This window comes from Pseudorasbora parva, chromosome 3 (assembly GCF_024679245.1).
Source record: "Pseudorasbora parva isolate DD20220531a chromosome 3, ASM2467924v1, whole genome shotgun sequence".
NCBI lineage: Eukaryota > Metazoa > Chordata > Actinopteri > Cypriniformes > Gobionidae > Pseudorasbora > Pseudorasbora parva.
The window spans coordinates 3640494-3658130 of record NC_090174.1 but is presented as its reverse complement, the minus strand read 5'-3'; the positions used below and the strand labels follow the sequence as shown (position 1 = coordinate 3658130).

General features: G+C 38.5%; 1 protein-coding gene across 1 annotated transcript in view; it reads left to right on the top strand.

Moving 5' to 3' along the window:
• pappaa (pregnancy-associated plasma protein A, pappalysin 1a) overlaps positions 1-17637 on the top strand; it is a 134091-nt gene that overhangs the window by 99257 nt on the left and 17197 nt on the right. The window contains exons 19-21 of the mRNA XM_067439882.1: positions 1106-1253; positions 3686-3801; positions 16133-16204. Coding sequence (XP_067295983.1) covers positions 1106-1253; positions 3686-3801; positions 16133-16204 — 336 coding nt within the window. The remainder of the gene's footprint in view (positions 1-1105; positions 1254-3685; positions 3802-16132; positions 16205-17637) is intronic.

Genomic DNA, 17637 nt, shown 5'->3' with positions numbered 1-17637 from the left:
TACTAAAGTGTTACCATTTTGGATGTATTATCTTTATTTATATAGCGCTTTTACAATGGCGATTGTTTCAAAGCAGCGTCACAGTGTTAAACAGGACATTATTGCAACAAAATTTGATTCGGCTGTACAGTCGTTCTTGAGGAAACAATATAGTGACAATTTGGGCAGATCAGTGATATAGTGGATACAGTTCATTTAGTTATTATTTTATTTCAATACTTAGTTGAATAACTTTGATCATAATTTTAGTGTCCCCAACTGAGCAAGCCAAGCCAAAGGCGACAGTGGCAAGGAACCAAAAGTTCACCAGGGCGTGATGGAGAAAAATAAACCTTGGGAGAAACCAGACTCAGTCGGGGTGCCAGTTCTCCTCTGGCCTATTATTAAACAGTGTATGATTATTATTCTTGCAACCTTACAGGTCAGAATTCACATTCGATCGGAATATTCGAAAGTTCAAGGTGTCACGCAAGAGACGGGTTTATTGAAACCCGTTATTCTCCACTTTCTTTTGTTTTCGGTTCTGTATCCATATTCAAATCCAATTGTTCCACTCCCGATGGCTTACCATCTGCTTATATGACAATTAGATAACTCTCATTAGGGTATTAATAGACTGTCTGTTTACTATAATATCTGCTTACTATTTATTTTGATGCTACTCAACAGTGCAACTACTTATTGCACTGTGAAAATAAAAATGTCTTAGGGATAGATAATATTTACATTAAGTGGAAATAGTTGTAGATGCTATTAGTAAAATAGAAAACACATATTTTTAGAATATAAAATACATTTTATTTATTTATTTATTTATTTATTTATTTATTTATTTATTTATTTATTTATTCTACTTTACAAGAATGATTTTCACATTGATGAAATAATTGAGGGCAGAAAATGTCTCACAAAGTAACTTAATGATATTAACGTCTTTCATATCAAGACAAAGATGATAAGGCATGGAAATGAGATGTGCAGACATATTTATTTAGATCTTCATAAATACTTGACGTTATGTGTGTCTTCATCTGCCGTTTCCATTGGCTGTATGTCGGTTTGGAGATTGGTAGTGATGTGTGTCATTTCTTTTCCATCTCCACAGGTTGTTGGCAACAATATCATCCGCTGCAGAAAGGACGGGAACTGGACCGGAAGCTTCCGGTTATGCCCTCAGCTGAAGGGCCAATGCTCTCTACCTCAGAACCTGCACCCCAGCATCCGCATCAGCTGCAAGAAGGGCCACGGCATAGGTGCGAACTCTTCCCTCAGACATCCTCTCTCTCTGCCTCAGTCTGATTCCTTCAGAGCTGTGCGGGTCGCTTTTATATTGGGATTGGAATGGATGAAGCAGATTATGGTTGTGTTCCGTCTGCTGACACCATCAGAATTCAGGAAATTCATCCTCGCTTTGAAACTCTATCATCAGAATGTTAAAGGGGTACTTCAGCGCTGGGAAGATGAATCTGTATTTAAACTGGGTCATCAATGTAGTAGAAATGTGAAATTATTTTTGAATTTGGTGCCTTCTAGACTGAGAAAAGACAGAAAATGTATTTTTGTCTCATGGGGATGAAAGACTACAATTCCCAGACTGCTTCACTGCCCTGTGAGGCCATTCCCAAAGCCACCGCTACTAGATTACTGTGACTGAGTTAGAGAAGACACTACAATTAAAAACTGAACGTGTGTGTTCAATATAATGAGTGAGTTGCCGCGCGAGTATCACAGCACTGAGCACTGACTGCAGGAGTGAGATAAATGAGCTGATGAGCTCTCGTGATGAGAGCTGAGGTAATCGCCACTCGCGGCATACATTCACAATGCGAGTTCAGTCTGGCACATTTCAGGTCATGCCTTTGCAAGCTTAACTTTCATAGAAATTAATTTGAGAAGTTAAAAGACTTACATTGCTCACCATAGCTCCGTTTAAATGAATGCCTGTAGCTGAGCTGAGCTCTGAGTGTGATCTCCATCCACATGCGCGGATTCAAAACATGCGGAAATGGCTCCCTTTGTTGGCTGAAGTCTTTAGCCTCTGGCCAAACATTCCTCCTATGATGCAAATATCGTCAATTTGCATCATAGGAGGAATTTTTGCAGAAATACAATGCAAAAATTTATTGTCTCAGGGGGATATGAGGGGGGAAAGCACAATCATTTGAATATACTCCAGGGTTTCTACTGATACAAAGCCATATGCTAATCTCTGAAGTAACCCTTTAATATTAATCTATAATGTCTCATAAAATCATAACAGAATCCTGGGTTGAGAACCACTACTATCCTTTTGGGAATGGAATACTATATAGTTTTATTTTCATGAAAAATGTTATTTATCGTTTTTAGTAGCATCTCTCTAATCTATTGATAATGGTACTGCGCATTTTATTTCCATGCCTTATCGTCTTTGTTCTGATATGAAAGACGTTAATATCATTAAGTTACTTTGTGAGACATTTTCTGCCCTCAATTATTTAATCAATGTGAAAATCATTTTTGTGAAGTAGAATAAATAAATAAATAAATAAAATGTATTTTATATTCTAAAAATATGTGTTTTTAAAGACATTACTTTTAATCAGCAAGGAGACATTAAATTGATCAAAAGTGACAGTAAAAACATTTTATAATGTTACACAATAAATGCTGTTCTTTTGAACTTTCTATTCATCAAAGTATCCTGAAAACATGCTTTACAGTATAACTATATATAACTAGAGTATTGACAAATTATCTGACTGTCTGTAATGAATGTAATTATTTTAAAAAAGCAGTGGCTATTTACACTATATATATATATATATATATATATATATATATATATATATATATATATATATATATATATATATATATATATATATATATATATATATATATATATATATAAACATTTTTTGCAATAAGTGTAAATAGTAGTTAGATGCTATTTATACTTATAAATAGATGATATTTCCACCCCCGTGTTGTTGTACATTAACCAGTTTGCATTAATAACATAGTGTAAATTTAAGATTATATTTTATATTTGTAAGATTATATTTCTTAGAATTATTAAAGGGGACAATAAAGCCCTCCCTACACATACCCATAACCCTAAAAACACATTAGATACTTTATATCCACTTTTTAAACATTTTCTTCATTTTTATTGAAAATGAATGCCTTTCTGATCTGATATGTAAAAGGGAGTAGGATGAGTTTGGCAAAAGACGGATTCGAACATGTAATGGTTTGTGTTCAGACTTTCAGACTTTCTGACATTCGCCTTACCTCTACACTATTGCTACTGTTGACAATCCAGCGTCTTCCTTAATTTCGTCCTGGCCAATTAGACACCAGTGGCTGGAGTTAGCGCAAATAGCCTCAGCGAACAAGGCAAAAATAGACACTCTGTAAAAAAAACAAAAAAAACGTAACAAAACAAAACCTAATGGTTCTCAAATAATCAATAGTTTACTAAATGTTATTATCTTAACATGACGTTTAGACCTCAACATGTTTAAACCGGTGGAAGTGTCTTTAACATGACTGAAGTCTCATGGTCTCGAATGGCCTCAGTCATGAGCAGACCAACTGGGCCTTTCATGCATATTTATCAAGTCTACAACAGCATGTAACAGATTTCATTGTGTTTGTAGAGAAGATCCATGAGCTTATTTCCTCCGTCTGTGTCCCTCAGGAGAGGAGTGCGAGTTGTCCTGCAGGGACAGTAGCAATGATGTGGTCATTCTGCCGAGTAACATGACAGCCGGCAGCATTATGAGACATCACTGGATGAACCCTCCCAAAGTCAAGGTTTGTGTTTTCAGCTTCTCAGCTTACTGGCAGGGAATGTTGCACCGGGACGCTGATCCCGAGTGTGACTCAGAGTTTGAGGTGACAGCAGATATTGGATTGTGCCTGATGATTCATCAGTGTCGTTCATCAATGTCTAGGCTCGGGACTTTGGGGTCAGACGGGGGCATTGTGGATGAGGAATTAACCTCTTAAATGCAATTTATTACATTCAGTGCCTCTTTTACATGCAGTCATAATGATGCATAAGAAAATAGGCGTGAAAACATTCACTCAAAAGGACCGTTCACACCAAGAACAAATGGTGTCCATGCTAACGGAAAATACCATTCTGTTTATTACAAGCGCACACCGACATTATGTTGTCTCAAGCTTTTAAATGTGTGTGCTCTTTAACATTTGATTAATTTTTTAATCATTCACCAACTGGTAAAACATTTTTTGAAAGTGATCCCAACAATTGTGTTTATATATAAGGTTTTTCAAACCACACGTAAGGCCATTTCAGACTTAATCAGGCCAAACCGAAGTTTGGAAATGTTTGCTCTGGTAAACACCTCTGTACTACCATTGGTCTGTGGCGATGATGTAAAAGGTGTGCGTATTACAGGCTCTGAGGCTCCGCCTCCTTTGACGAGTAAAAACATGAACATGAGTTCACACTGGAGAGCCATTTTACAATAGGAAATTACGTTGTAATTCTAAATGAAAGAGGTACTGAAGGCCTGTACACACCGTGGCGATTAACGTGCGTGCTTATTGCTAGCGTTTGTCGAGACGTTTTTTTTGGCGCGTTTTGAGTGTTCACACCCAAACGATTTTCGCTGGCGATGCACCGAGTGGACATGCAAATTCAGTAAATGGTGCTCCGGGTACACAAGGTGGTGCTGAGGCACTTTACGCTTCTGACACTCGCACGTCACACAGAAGAACAAGGGAACAGTTTTCCCCGTTTACATGCAAACCAGTAAACTAAAAACGTAAGTAAACCGCATTTACATGACTTAATTAATAAATCGGGTTATTCTCTTGTAGTGACGTCAAAAATAATAATGTCCGTATCTGACTCGGATGTTACGTCAGTTGTGATGTTAAATAAAGCGTGTCAGCGGGAGATTCACGGCTCATATTATCCCTCATGCAGTTCCAGATGCAGCGTTTTGTCTGAACCCTTTTCTACTTCTGCTGCATGAGATGATGATAACACATCTTTACAATTTTCTGGGTCTTAAAAGAGTCTGCGTTTGTGACATACTGTTATGTCCTTATTTATTGCAATACGCTAGCTTGCTCTGTCTGGATGCATTTAAATCTGCTCTAAGTTTCCGTTTTTCTCACCTATGCACACTTAAGCCGACAGAAAGCAGATTAATGCATTTACAGGCAGCGTGAAATTAGGGTTAGAGGCAAAAAAGTTCCTTTCCTGACCAGTTTTTGCTTATGCTGTGTATGACCTTACTCCGATAAAAGAAAACGGGTGACTGCATTTACATGACAATGTTCACTGTAAGCTTAATAGGCATAATCGGTTTAAAAACGTGCATGTAAATGCGCTCAATGTGTGTTCGGCAAGGCCGTTTTGTGCTTGAGTGCCACCAAGCCGTGTACGTGTAACGTCAGCAGCTTCACAAAAAAAGCAGGCGTCTATCAGTGGATCCGTCTATCAGACTTGGTCCCAAAGTCGGTACATTTGACAACTCTACACCAAAGTATTATGCTGTATAAATATCTGAACATGCAACATATCAAAGGAAAGAACTGAACCTTTGCTTTTAAACAAAAAATAGTTTTATTCTAGCTTCATGCATTCCTTTTTATCAACACTTGAATTTGGGTAAAGTTCATTTAAAAAGCAACATTTTGAGCAAAAATCTGAGAAAGTCACGTTTGGTCAAAGACTCCATCCAGATGGGATTCAGAATGATGATCATACACATATGGAGTAGATCCATCAATGCCCCAAAGCTTCACTTTCCTACAGCTCATCCTGGACACACATTTCATTCAGTGACATTAGACATTTTTTATTTAAATGCTGTTTAATGTAGATGATCGCGTTATTTTACATATGTATATGATTACATATGATATTGCTTGTTTCTGCTTCCTCTTCTCCTGTGTTTTGTTCAGGAGATTCAGTACTCTTTCAAAACATATGTAATAATGCCCCCTACCGTATAACAGTGAAAACACAGAAAGCTGGAAAAATCCACCCTCTGTGGGAAAAGAGTTTGGGAAAAGACTATCTACTGAATAAAGTCATATATCAATAAACGTGATGTGACTTTACCAGTGTATTGAACTGCAAAACTTGTGCATATATCCACCTCTCTATGATCAGATACTTACTTAACTGCTGTTTTTCTCATAGCTGTCATTTTTGTTGTGTGTTTATTGTGTTATTGAGAATGCACGCAGCACATATTTACGTACTCGTCTAAGCGTTTCTGTCAGCAGAGTGGATGCAGTCATGATGTTTGCTAAAAGTACACAACTGCTGGTCGCGCATTTCTTCACGCAACTACTTTTTAACCCAAAGCGGAAAAAAGAAAGAAAAAAGAAAACTTATTATTGTCATTCTACACCCTGCTTTTAGCCCCTGGTAAATAATCATTTCACTCTTGTAATTAAGAAGTGGGGTTAGCATTGCTTTTTGCAATGGATTATGAAACCCCACGCTGCTTTTGTTGGGTTAACCCCACATGCAGAATGTTACGACTAGATGCTTATCAACCCACAGCCAATCGCATGCTTTGGATAGTCATAAAAAAAGTGCATTTTTTAAACAGTAGTTTTAGGATGTCAAATGGTGACATAACATGTATAGTAAATGTATTTAAGTATTTACTTTATTACATTTAGTCTTTTTACCTTTATAATGCGAAAAAAGTCCATTTAGGATTAATGGAATTGCTTCCATTGCTTCCAAATTATAAATAATTTTTCAAAATAATTTTTCCACCAAATGAACAAAATGTACGACACAGACACACACACACACACACACACACACACACACACACACACACACACACACACACACACACACACACACACACACACACACACACACACACACACACACACTCACACACACATAAAATTAACTTCGGGCTCTGCTCAGTGAACACATGCAGCGATTGTAACTTTACATTGAATGTCGCAGTCCTCCAATTACTGTTCATTAGCCGCAGGCTCAGGCATGCATGGCTTTCCCAATTACCTGGCATTGGTAAAACAGGCTATGATTACAGTAATCTCTGAACTCATCTGAACCGCAACGAGGCAGAGGCCAAGTCATAAAAGTTAAAAAGCCATCTGTAATCACTATCATTTCAACAATGACCCTGTTACAGACATTAGTAGAAAGACTTTATATTAATGTACCTGTCAGAAGTATTGAAGTGTTTTAGCGGTGACTGCTGGATTTGACAAGCAGTGTTGCAGGTCTTCAGGCTGTTTTGCTGAACAGCTGTCGGGCAGGAACATTCGATCTTCGATCCTTGCTCAATTCATCGAAAGGCTGGAATACACCACACAACTATACAAATCTGAACAGATTTTTAAGCACTACTGCATGCATCATACACATGCCTACTTTGTAAATGGTTACAGAGAACAAATGGTCATCATATAATAAATGACTGAGGATCACATTCCAGTCTCATCCAGAAATATGCACCACATGATTTTCTGTGAAATCTGTCAACTCCAACTGCTCATAATCTGTGGACTGGCTCTGATTTTTGCCATGTAGTGTCGAATCCTCCAGACTATAAATCAGGTCAAAAATCTTGTAGTGTATGGAGTTTTGGAAAAGTCTACAGAAAAACTGTACTGAAAAAAAAGAATAAAATGTAATAATAAAATGTAATATATAGAACAATTCTGTTCAATTTCTCATTAATGCAATTATCTAATCAACCAATCACATGGCAGGTCTTCAGTGCATTTAGGGGTGTGGTCCTGGTCAAGACAATCTCCTGAACTCCAAACTGAATGTCAGAATGGGAAAGAAAGGTGATTTAAGCAATTTTGAGCGTAACATGGTTGTTGGTGCCAGATGGTCTGGTCTGAGTATTTCACAATCTGCTCAGTTACTGGGATTTTAACGCACAACCATTTCTAGGGTTTACAAAGAATGGTGTGAAAAGGGAAAAACATCCAGTATGCAGCAGTCCTGTGGGCGAAAATGCCTTGTTGATGCTCGAGGTCAGAGGAGAATGGGCCGACTGATTCAAGCTGATAGAAGAGCAACTTTGACTGAAATAACCACTCGTTACAACCGAGGTATGCAGCAAAGCATTTGTGAAGCCACAACACACACAACCTTGAGGCGGATGGGCTACAACAGCAGAAGACCCCACCGGGTGCTACTCATCTCCACTACAAATAGGAAAAAGAGGCGACAATTTGTACAAGCCCACCAAAATTGGACAGTTGAAGACTGGAAAAATTTTGCCTGGTCTGATGAGTCTCGATTTCTGACATTCAGATGGCAGAGTCTGAATTTGGCGTAAACAGAATGAGAATATGGATCCATCATGCCTTGTTACCACTGTGCAGGGTTGTGGTGGTGGTGTAATGGTGTGGGGGATTTTTTTTCCCCTTAGTGCCAATTGGGAGTTGTTTAAATGCCCCGGCCTACCTGAGCATTGTTTCTGACCATGTCTATCCCTTTATGACCACCATGTACCCATCATCTGATGGCTTTCCGTCTTTCGGATGAGACGTTAAACCGAGGTCCTGACTCTCTGTGGTCGTTAAAAATCCCAGGATGTCCTTCGGAAAAAAAGAGTAGGGGTGTAACCCCGGCATCCTGGCCAAATTTGCCTATTGGCCTCTGTCCTTCATGGCCTCCTAATCATCCCCCTCTCCTGATTGGCTTAATCACTCAGTCTCCTCTCCACCAATCAGCTGGTGTGTGGTGAGCGTTCTGGCGCAATATGGCTGCCGTCGCATCATCCAGGTGGATGCTGCACACTGGTGGTGGTTGAGGAGATTCCCCCCTTCAATGTAAAGCGCTTTGAGTGCCTTGAAAAGTGCTATATAAATCAAACGCATTATTATTATTACTTCCAGAAGGATAATGCACCGTCACAAAGTTCGAATAATTTCAAATTGGTTTCTTGAATATGACAATGAGTTTACTGTATAAAATGGCCGCCACAGTCACCAGATCTCAACCTAATAGAGCATCTTTGGGATGTGGTGGAACGGGAGCGTCGTGCCCTGTAAGTGCATCCCACAAATCTCCATCAACTGCAAGATGCTATCCTATCAATATGCCATTATAAAGCTTGGAAGAGCCAGGGCATTTTTAACATAACTCCATACATTTTATTCGTCTGAAAGAAGAATTTCATATACACCTAGAATGACTTGAGTGTGAGTAAATCATGGGCTAATTTTCATTTTTGGGTGAACTATCCCTTTAAGAGGAGGCAATTTGGGGATTGATCGATGATGCTAGAAAGTTGGAAACAAACTCACTGTGATCAAACAGAATGGCGTCCCGCCACTCCTGTTGTGTTTAGATGGGCATTTGTGTCTAGTCAGGTGGTTTTCGGCAGAGAAATGAAACAACACGTTTCTGATTGATTTGTGTAATTGATATGATCTTCCCTGGGTGGTAATTCGAGTCTGGAGACAGAGTGTGAGGGGAAGAGGAGGCCAAATCGATGCGGCTGAAATGTTCCAGGGTGGTCGACTGAGGTCAGATCAATAACTGTTCTCTCAGCAGCCTGTGTCAATCGATGCTATTTGAATTCCTCAGCACCTGTTCCCTTATGCTCGCCGCGCAAGGGCACAATCCGTCCCGTTACCCCCGGGCCCAGGGTGGCCCTGATTGACACCTGCGCTAATGCTAATGGTCATGCTGTGTTTGTTGGCTGGTGCTGCGAGAACGTCCTATAAATCCACACCAGCCAAGGTGTCAGGGAGAAGTGGAAAAGTAAGCTGGCGTTTGCACAAGCTTTGGTGGCCATACAAATTCAGAGTCTCATTCCCATTCTCACTTTGTTTTATGTTTTCTGCTGAGTTGGTTAAATCACTTATTGTGACGAATCGGCCCTCGAGAGCGATTCGTTTCGGGTTTCAACGCTGCCCTACTAAGAAGCTCCTCTTATTTTCTCACTTATTTGCTTCCCTGACATCAGCAAAATGACTGCGCACATTGCTGATGCATTAGACTGGCTTGGCAGACCGTGGCCTTTACGTGATGTCGGCATCTCTTCTGAGAGTCGATTGTTCATGCTGGGTCCGCTGAGGGGAGTACTAATATTAACCTCTAATTAATAAACCAAAACTTTATTACAGGCATGAGAGCTAAATGTGATCTCAGGAGTTACGGGAGAACAGAGTGTGGCCATCTAATATGATATAGGCTTATTCTGACGATGACACAGGCATGCTAGTCTGAGGAAATCAAAGCGATCTTCATTTTATCAGTGTGAGGTCACTCAGGCTAACAGCGCAACATGTGTTCACTAAAGTAAATCTTGCAATATTCTGTGCTGGTTACCTTTCAGACCCCAGTAAGCGTTTATTCGTAAACTTCGCCATCATTCACCACCATCCTCTTGATTAAAATACTCAAGCTTAAGTCACTGCTGAGGGACTGATTAAATCTCATTGTACATTTCTCCACGGATGAAAATATTATAACAGTCAATAAGGGTCATTTCTTTTCTTCATTCTGGATGGTGAAAATCGATTTGTTTATCTGCAGTTTTTAAAGAAAGAACATATTTGGCAGAATTCAATTGGATTGTGAAATGATTTATTGAAAGGTGGGGTTAAAAGGTTCATGAGCTCTTGTGAAAAATAAGTGCACTTAATTTTATTGAATGTACTTTTGGTGTACTTTGTGTGCATTAAAGGAATAGTTCACCCAACAATGAAAATTCAATGAAAAGTCATTTTTTCTCCCCCCTCATGCCGTTCCAAACCCATAAGACCTCCGTTCATCTCCAGAACACAAATAATGATATTTTTGATTAAATCTGAGAGCTTTCTGTCCCTCCATTGACAGCTACACGACTACTTTGATGCTTAGTCGTGAGACTGTAAAACTAATCCAAATTAACTGAACGGTTTAGTCAAAATATTCTGAAGAGACACAATCACTCTATTTGATGAACAGATTGATTTGTTGGCTTTTATTCACATCTATACACTGAACAGAAGCTTAACCAAACCTGCTTGATGCTCGAGAACAAATCTTTTTTGGTTCTTGCTGAAGTTCAAACCTGCTGCGCAACACTAAAATGAACCTCATTGGTTATCGCACTTCAAGTGAACATGCTTGATCTTCCGTCTACTTATGTGTGAGTTGATGGATGTGCATGTGAATAAAAGTTTATAAAACAAACTTGATCAATGTGATAGGCAGCAAAGTTATTTTGAAAAAGCCACAGCAACAGCAAAAGTGAAACTGACTTCATGCAAAATTGCTTATCGCATTGCACAATGCAAGAAATCACACACGATTTCATAAGAACTGATTCTTCCCGCTGCCATAGATATGGTGTCAGTTATGCTTGATGAGGCGAGTGTCACGGAATGAAAGATCCCAGTTTGTAATGAAACAATATCAAGACGTTTTTAAAAAATATATATTTCAAATGACGTGGAGGAACAGTTCATTGAGAAAATAAAAGAAAAGGAAACACTTTTCTCCAGGTTGACAAGGCCACTGACATTTCCAAGGACAGTTTGTTAAATGTGTGCTTTGCTGATGAAAACATACAGATTGAAGATATACCATTTTGCAAATACATCCCAAACAGAGCAACGGCTGATGAACTTTTCGAGATTATAGATTTGTACTTGAGAGAGGCAGGGATTCAATGATAGGACTGCTTGGGAATTTGCACAGACGCCCAACAGACCATGGCTGGGAAACATCAGGGTTGCAGGCACTCACCAAGACCCTCTTGAAAAGAGACCCTCGCACTGAAAAGTCAAGTGGACTCACTGCTTTATACATCGAGAAGTGCTCGCATCATGTCCTGCGTTAAATGATATTTTGTCTGTTGTTTTTTCCATGGCCAATTACATAAAAATAAGACTTCTGCCCGCTCTGTCAGGAGATGGGCACCGATCACAGTGCTGTGCTGTTTAACAGTGAAACGAGATGGCTCTCCCGCGGCAAAGTGCTATCCAGAGTGTTTGAGCTCAGTGAGCAAATTCAAACTTTTCTTCAAGAAGAAGATTGAATGAACTTGCCAATAAGTTCAGCAATCAACACTTTCAAATTAAATTGGCATATCTCAGTGACATGTTCGCCAAAATGAATCAATTAGACCTTCAGCTGCAGGGCAAAGACAAGCACCTACCACATCTGGCAGACCAAGTCAACTCATTCGTCTGAACACTGAAGATGTGGGGCAGGAAACCTGAGCAAGGAAATACAGGTTCATTTGAAAATATTACACATTTTTCCAAAATTAACAATCTCACACCGATCACCTGTTTTTTGGAACACATTTTGTGCTCTGAGAGGTCATTTTCAGAAGTACCTCCCTGACAATAGTGTGCAACTTGACTGGAGGAGAGATCCATTCACTAGGAATGTGGATCACAGGTTCCTATCACAAAGACTCTGAATTCTGGCTTGGTGTGGGGAGGCAGTTCCCACTCATTGGTCAGAAGACTGCTCCCTTTGTTACATCCTATCTGTGTGAAACAGGGTTCTCTGCTGTTTCCTCACCAAAGACAAAGTGCACATCTAAGCTCAATATTGAAATTTACTTAAGAGGGGCAATATCAAAGCTGACCTGTTTTGAAAAAAAATTGCAATGAAAAGCAGGCTCACTGCTGCCACTGAATGTTCATACAAACCCGATTCCAAAAAAAGTTGGGACACTGTACAAATTGAGAATAAATTTCAAATTTCAATATTTTATTCAGAATACAACATAGATGACATATAAAATGTTTAAACTGATCAAATTTATAATTTTAAGGGGAAAAAACTTTGATTTTAAATTTCATGGCATGAAAATGTTTAATTTCAATTGAAATATTCAATTTACATGACCAAAGAAGTTTGAGAAGCACTGATATAAAGCAATCGTTTCTCTTCTGAATATTTGGACTAAACTGTTCAATTCATATGGATTAGTCTTACGATCTCTTTATGAACTTTTTGAAGTGTCAAAGTGGTAGTTGTGTAGCTGTTAATGGTAGGTCAGAAATCTCTCAGATTTCATCAAAAAGATCCTGAAAATAAACAAGTCTTATGGTTGGAATGATACGAGGGTGAGTAATTAAAGACATTATTATTTTATTTTTGGGTGAATTATCCCTTTAAATATAATGAATTGGGTTTCCTGTTGTTCCTTTATTCATCCCATGGTCACGTTAAATCCCCTAAACCTACAGTTTATTTATTAGCTCTATGAAGTGAACCCTTCCCCACCTGTCCTGAAACACTTCAGTGTTTTCTGTCTCTTCTCATTTACTACCTTTATTTTGCTCTCTTTTTTGCATTGATTTGCTGACTGGCATGAAATGAGAAATACCTTAGTTTGCAGTGGTGGGTACAGCATAAGAAGAGGCAGGTGTTACAGGCACAGGTGATGTTTAGGCGATGTAGAGGTCACACAGTCCTCTAGTTTTGACTGGCCTCATGTCAGCCTCACTCGACTCTTGAGGTTTCTTCATGAGAGCATGCAGTAAACATATACAACATAGATCAGGCATAACATTATGACAGGTGAAGTGAATAACACTGATTGTCTCTTCATCACGGCACCTGTTAGTGGGTGGGTATATATCAGGCAACTTTTTTTTACATTTTGATCTCAAAGTTGATGTGTTAGAAGCAGAAAAAAAGGGCAAGCATAAGGCTTTGAGCAAGACTACAGCCTTCAAAACTGCAGCTCTTGTGGGCTGTTCCCGGTCTGCTGTGGTCAGTATCTATCAAAAGTGCTCCAAGGAAGGAACAGTGGAGAACCGGCCACAGGGTCATGGGCGGCCAAGGCTCATTGATGCAATCTGATCAAACAGACGAGCTACTGTAGCTCAAATTGCTCAAAAAGTTAATCAAGTCATGTCAAGTCAAGTGTGTCTTTATTGTCATTGCCCTATATACATGTATACATTGGAACGAGATGGCGTTTCCTTGGGACCATGGTGCAACATGGAACATTACACAGCAAACATCAGAACAGATTTTAGGTGCTCAGAACAATATACGAGACAATGCTACAGGACAATAAGTGCCCCGGAAAAGCATAGAACAAGAATAGATACAATAACTTATTTAATATGTCAAGTGTACACTACAACTAGTAACATGGTTATATTTTTGCATAGCAGCAATACTGGCAGAAGTGACTAAAGTGGCTTAAGCAGGTACTGTACGTCAGTGCTGCTTGTAGTAGTATAATGCTATGGGCCTGCATAGCCGATGACCAGTCAGGGTGCCCATGCTGACCCCGCCGATAGCACCAACAGTGGCACGTGAGCATCAGAACTCGACCACGGAGCAATGGAAGAAGGTCGCCTGGTCTGAGAAATCACGTTTTCTTTTACATCCCATGGATGGCCGGGTACGTGGCCCCAGGATGCACTATAGGAAGAAGCCAAGCTGGCCTAAGGCAGTGTGATGCTTTGGGCAATGTTCTGCTGGGAAACCTTGGGTCCTCCATCCATGTGGATGTTACTTTGACACGTACCTCCTACCTAAGCATTGCTGAGACCATGTTCAGCCTTTCATGGAAACGGTTTTCCCTGGTGGCTGTGGCTCTTCCAGCAGGATAATGCTCCTGACACAAAGCAAGAATGGTCCAGGAATGTTTTGAGGAGCACAACAACCAGTTTGAGGTGTTGATTTGGCCTCCGAATTCGCCAGATCTCAATCCAATCGAGCATCTGTGGGATGTGCTGAACAAACAAGTCCGATCCATGGAGGCCCCACCTTACAACTTGCATGACATAAAGGATCTGTTGCTAAAATCTAGGTTCCAAATACCACTGCACACCTTCAGGCATCTAGTGGAGTCTATGCCTCAACAGGTCAGAGATGTTTTGCCAGCAAAAGAAAGACCGACACAATATTAAGTCATAATGTTATGTCTGATCGGTGTATGTGTGAACACATCTCCCTCCTGTTAAACACTTATACTATCTCTCCTTAACTTGATGACAAACATGCTGGAAAGAGTTGTAACTTATGAGTTCACACAATTATACGTGTTTCGAAACTGGTAACATTTCTCAGGTTGTTTAGTCTGGATAGGTTCCTGAATGTTTTTTTGTTTTTTTTTCAAGTTGGGCAGAGCTGAGAGACTTGTGAATGTAAACAATCTTGTTTTTGTTTTTTGTTTTTTTGGGGGTTGGTGTATGAGGGAAATCGAATATTTACAGTAATTTAGCACTATTGTGTTTCATGTCTTTCCTGACGCAAGGATTGGTCAAGTCACCTTCATATTTATAGCATTATATACACTAGAAACTATTTCAAAGCAGCTTCACAGTAATAAACAGCAGAGTACCAAAATTAAAGGCATATTTCACTTAAAGGTGCACTATGTAGTATTTTTGCAGTAAAATATCCAAAAACCACTAGGCCAGTGTTATATATTTTGTTCAGTTGAGTACTTACAATATCCAAATGTTTCCGACTATTTGTAATTTCTGAGAAAATTGCTATTTTAACCAAGGACCGGGATGTGTCAGCATAGCGTTTGAGCGAGTCGCCTGTCAATCGCGTCATATCTGCGTTACCCTCGGTTTTATTCTGCAGAAACTCTTTTCTCTTAGCAGTGTGAACATGTCACAGCAGCGCCGAGCGAACGCACAGAGTAACGTCATAACATCATTTTAAACACACTTAAATGTACACACTGAGCTGCTTTACCTCATAACCATGACCGGAAAAATAATCTTTTTTTGTAGTTATCATCCTCTTTTTTTGTCAGTGAAATAAGGTCCTATATTCAAATAAGGTCGTCAATGAAAAATGTTGACAAAAAATGTCAATGAAATGAACACTGCGGTGGACCCCATTGTCTTCCATAGTATTTTTTTCCCCATTCTCAAAGTCATTGGGGCCCATCAACTGTTTGGTAACCCATATTCTTCAAAACAACTTGAGGGTTAGTAAACAACGCCAGAATTTCCATTGCTGAATATTAAGTGTCCCCGACTAAGTAAGCCAGAGGCAAAGTGGCAAAGAACCCAAACTCCATCAGCAGAAACCACGGGCATTAGAAGGGATGGAAGAGTTAGAGTTGGTACTGACTTTATGATGACGATGGTACATCAAAATTGCACGTTCTTCATGTCTTTCTGAAAACCTTCTTTGTTTGTCTCTTTACAGCACATAGTCTGCACCATGGGCCTGAAGTGGTACCCCCATCCGGAAGTCCTGCACTGCATAAAAGGATGCGAGGTAAGACATCCGGACAAAATCCTCTCAAATGGCTCTCTATCCTATGTCCTCCCTCCCTCACTGGCGACACTCTTGCCTTGACCTCCATTTGCAGAGGCCCAAGAAGATTCATGAAGATGAAGATGTAGACGAACTCTACACTAAAGTCAGTACATGTACAAGTGACTGTGATGTACGGTGCTCTTCATGTCTTTGTTTTCCCCTCTGTGCTTGTCGATACCTGTCACTCGGTGCGATCTGTTTGTAGGACGGATCTCTACAAATGTTCAAGTAATTCTCACCTACACCATACGTGCTCTTTCTTGTTTGTTAAGAAAGGAACTGCCAATGAAAAGCTTCATATTGAAGGAGGCCATTAGCTGATGGAAGCCAATTTCCACCACATTATGACTTATTTCTTACATTTGACTTTTTATATCAATTCTGGCTTATCATAAGTTCAGCTTTGTCAATGATGTCATAATTATGATTAATTTCTTTTCTTTTTTTAACTTTTTATCATAATTTTGACTTCTAGTCAATTTTGACTACGGTATGTCAGTTTTTTAATCTAATAATTTTGATTTAGTTTCTCATAATTGTGCCTTTTTTGTAATTGACAGCATTGTTACTTTTATCTCATAAATTTGATTTACAAAGTAAATCAAAATATTAGTATCATAATGTTGTGTATTAGTATCATAACTTTGACACTACAGTATGTCATAGTTTTTATTGTTTACTCATATTTTTGACCTTTTATCTCTTAATTTTGCCTTATCTCATCAGTTTGACTTTATATCTCATAATTCTAATTTAGCATCTAAATTTGACTTAGTATCTCATAAATGACACTTTTTTATGTCATAATTATGACGTATAAAGGAAATCTAACTTTTTATCTCATCATTTTGATTTAGTATCATAATCGTGATGTTTGCCATAATGTTGACACTTCAGTGTGTCATATTGTTTTATCTTATAGTTATGACTTAGCAGCTCATAATTTTGACTTTTTATAATAATGAACATCTCAATTTTGACTAACTTTTTAATTATAACTTATAAAATAATTGTTACTTTTTATTTTATAATTGTGATAGAATAACACTACAGTATGTCATAATGTTGACTTTTTTAAATAATAATTATGACAACATATACATATATAAGACTATATATATATATATATATATATATATATATATATATATATATATATATATATATATATATATATATATATATATATATATATATATATATATATAAATTTTATTTTTATTTTTATTTTTGCCAGAAATAGGAATTCTAGCCTTTTCATAATTGACAGCATCTCATCATCATTTTGCCTTTCTGGCTTGTACTGACTTTTCAATTAGACGTCTTCATCTCATAATTATTATTTATAACAGATTTTTTTAAATCTCATTATGATTTAGTATATCATAATT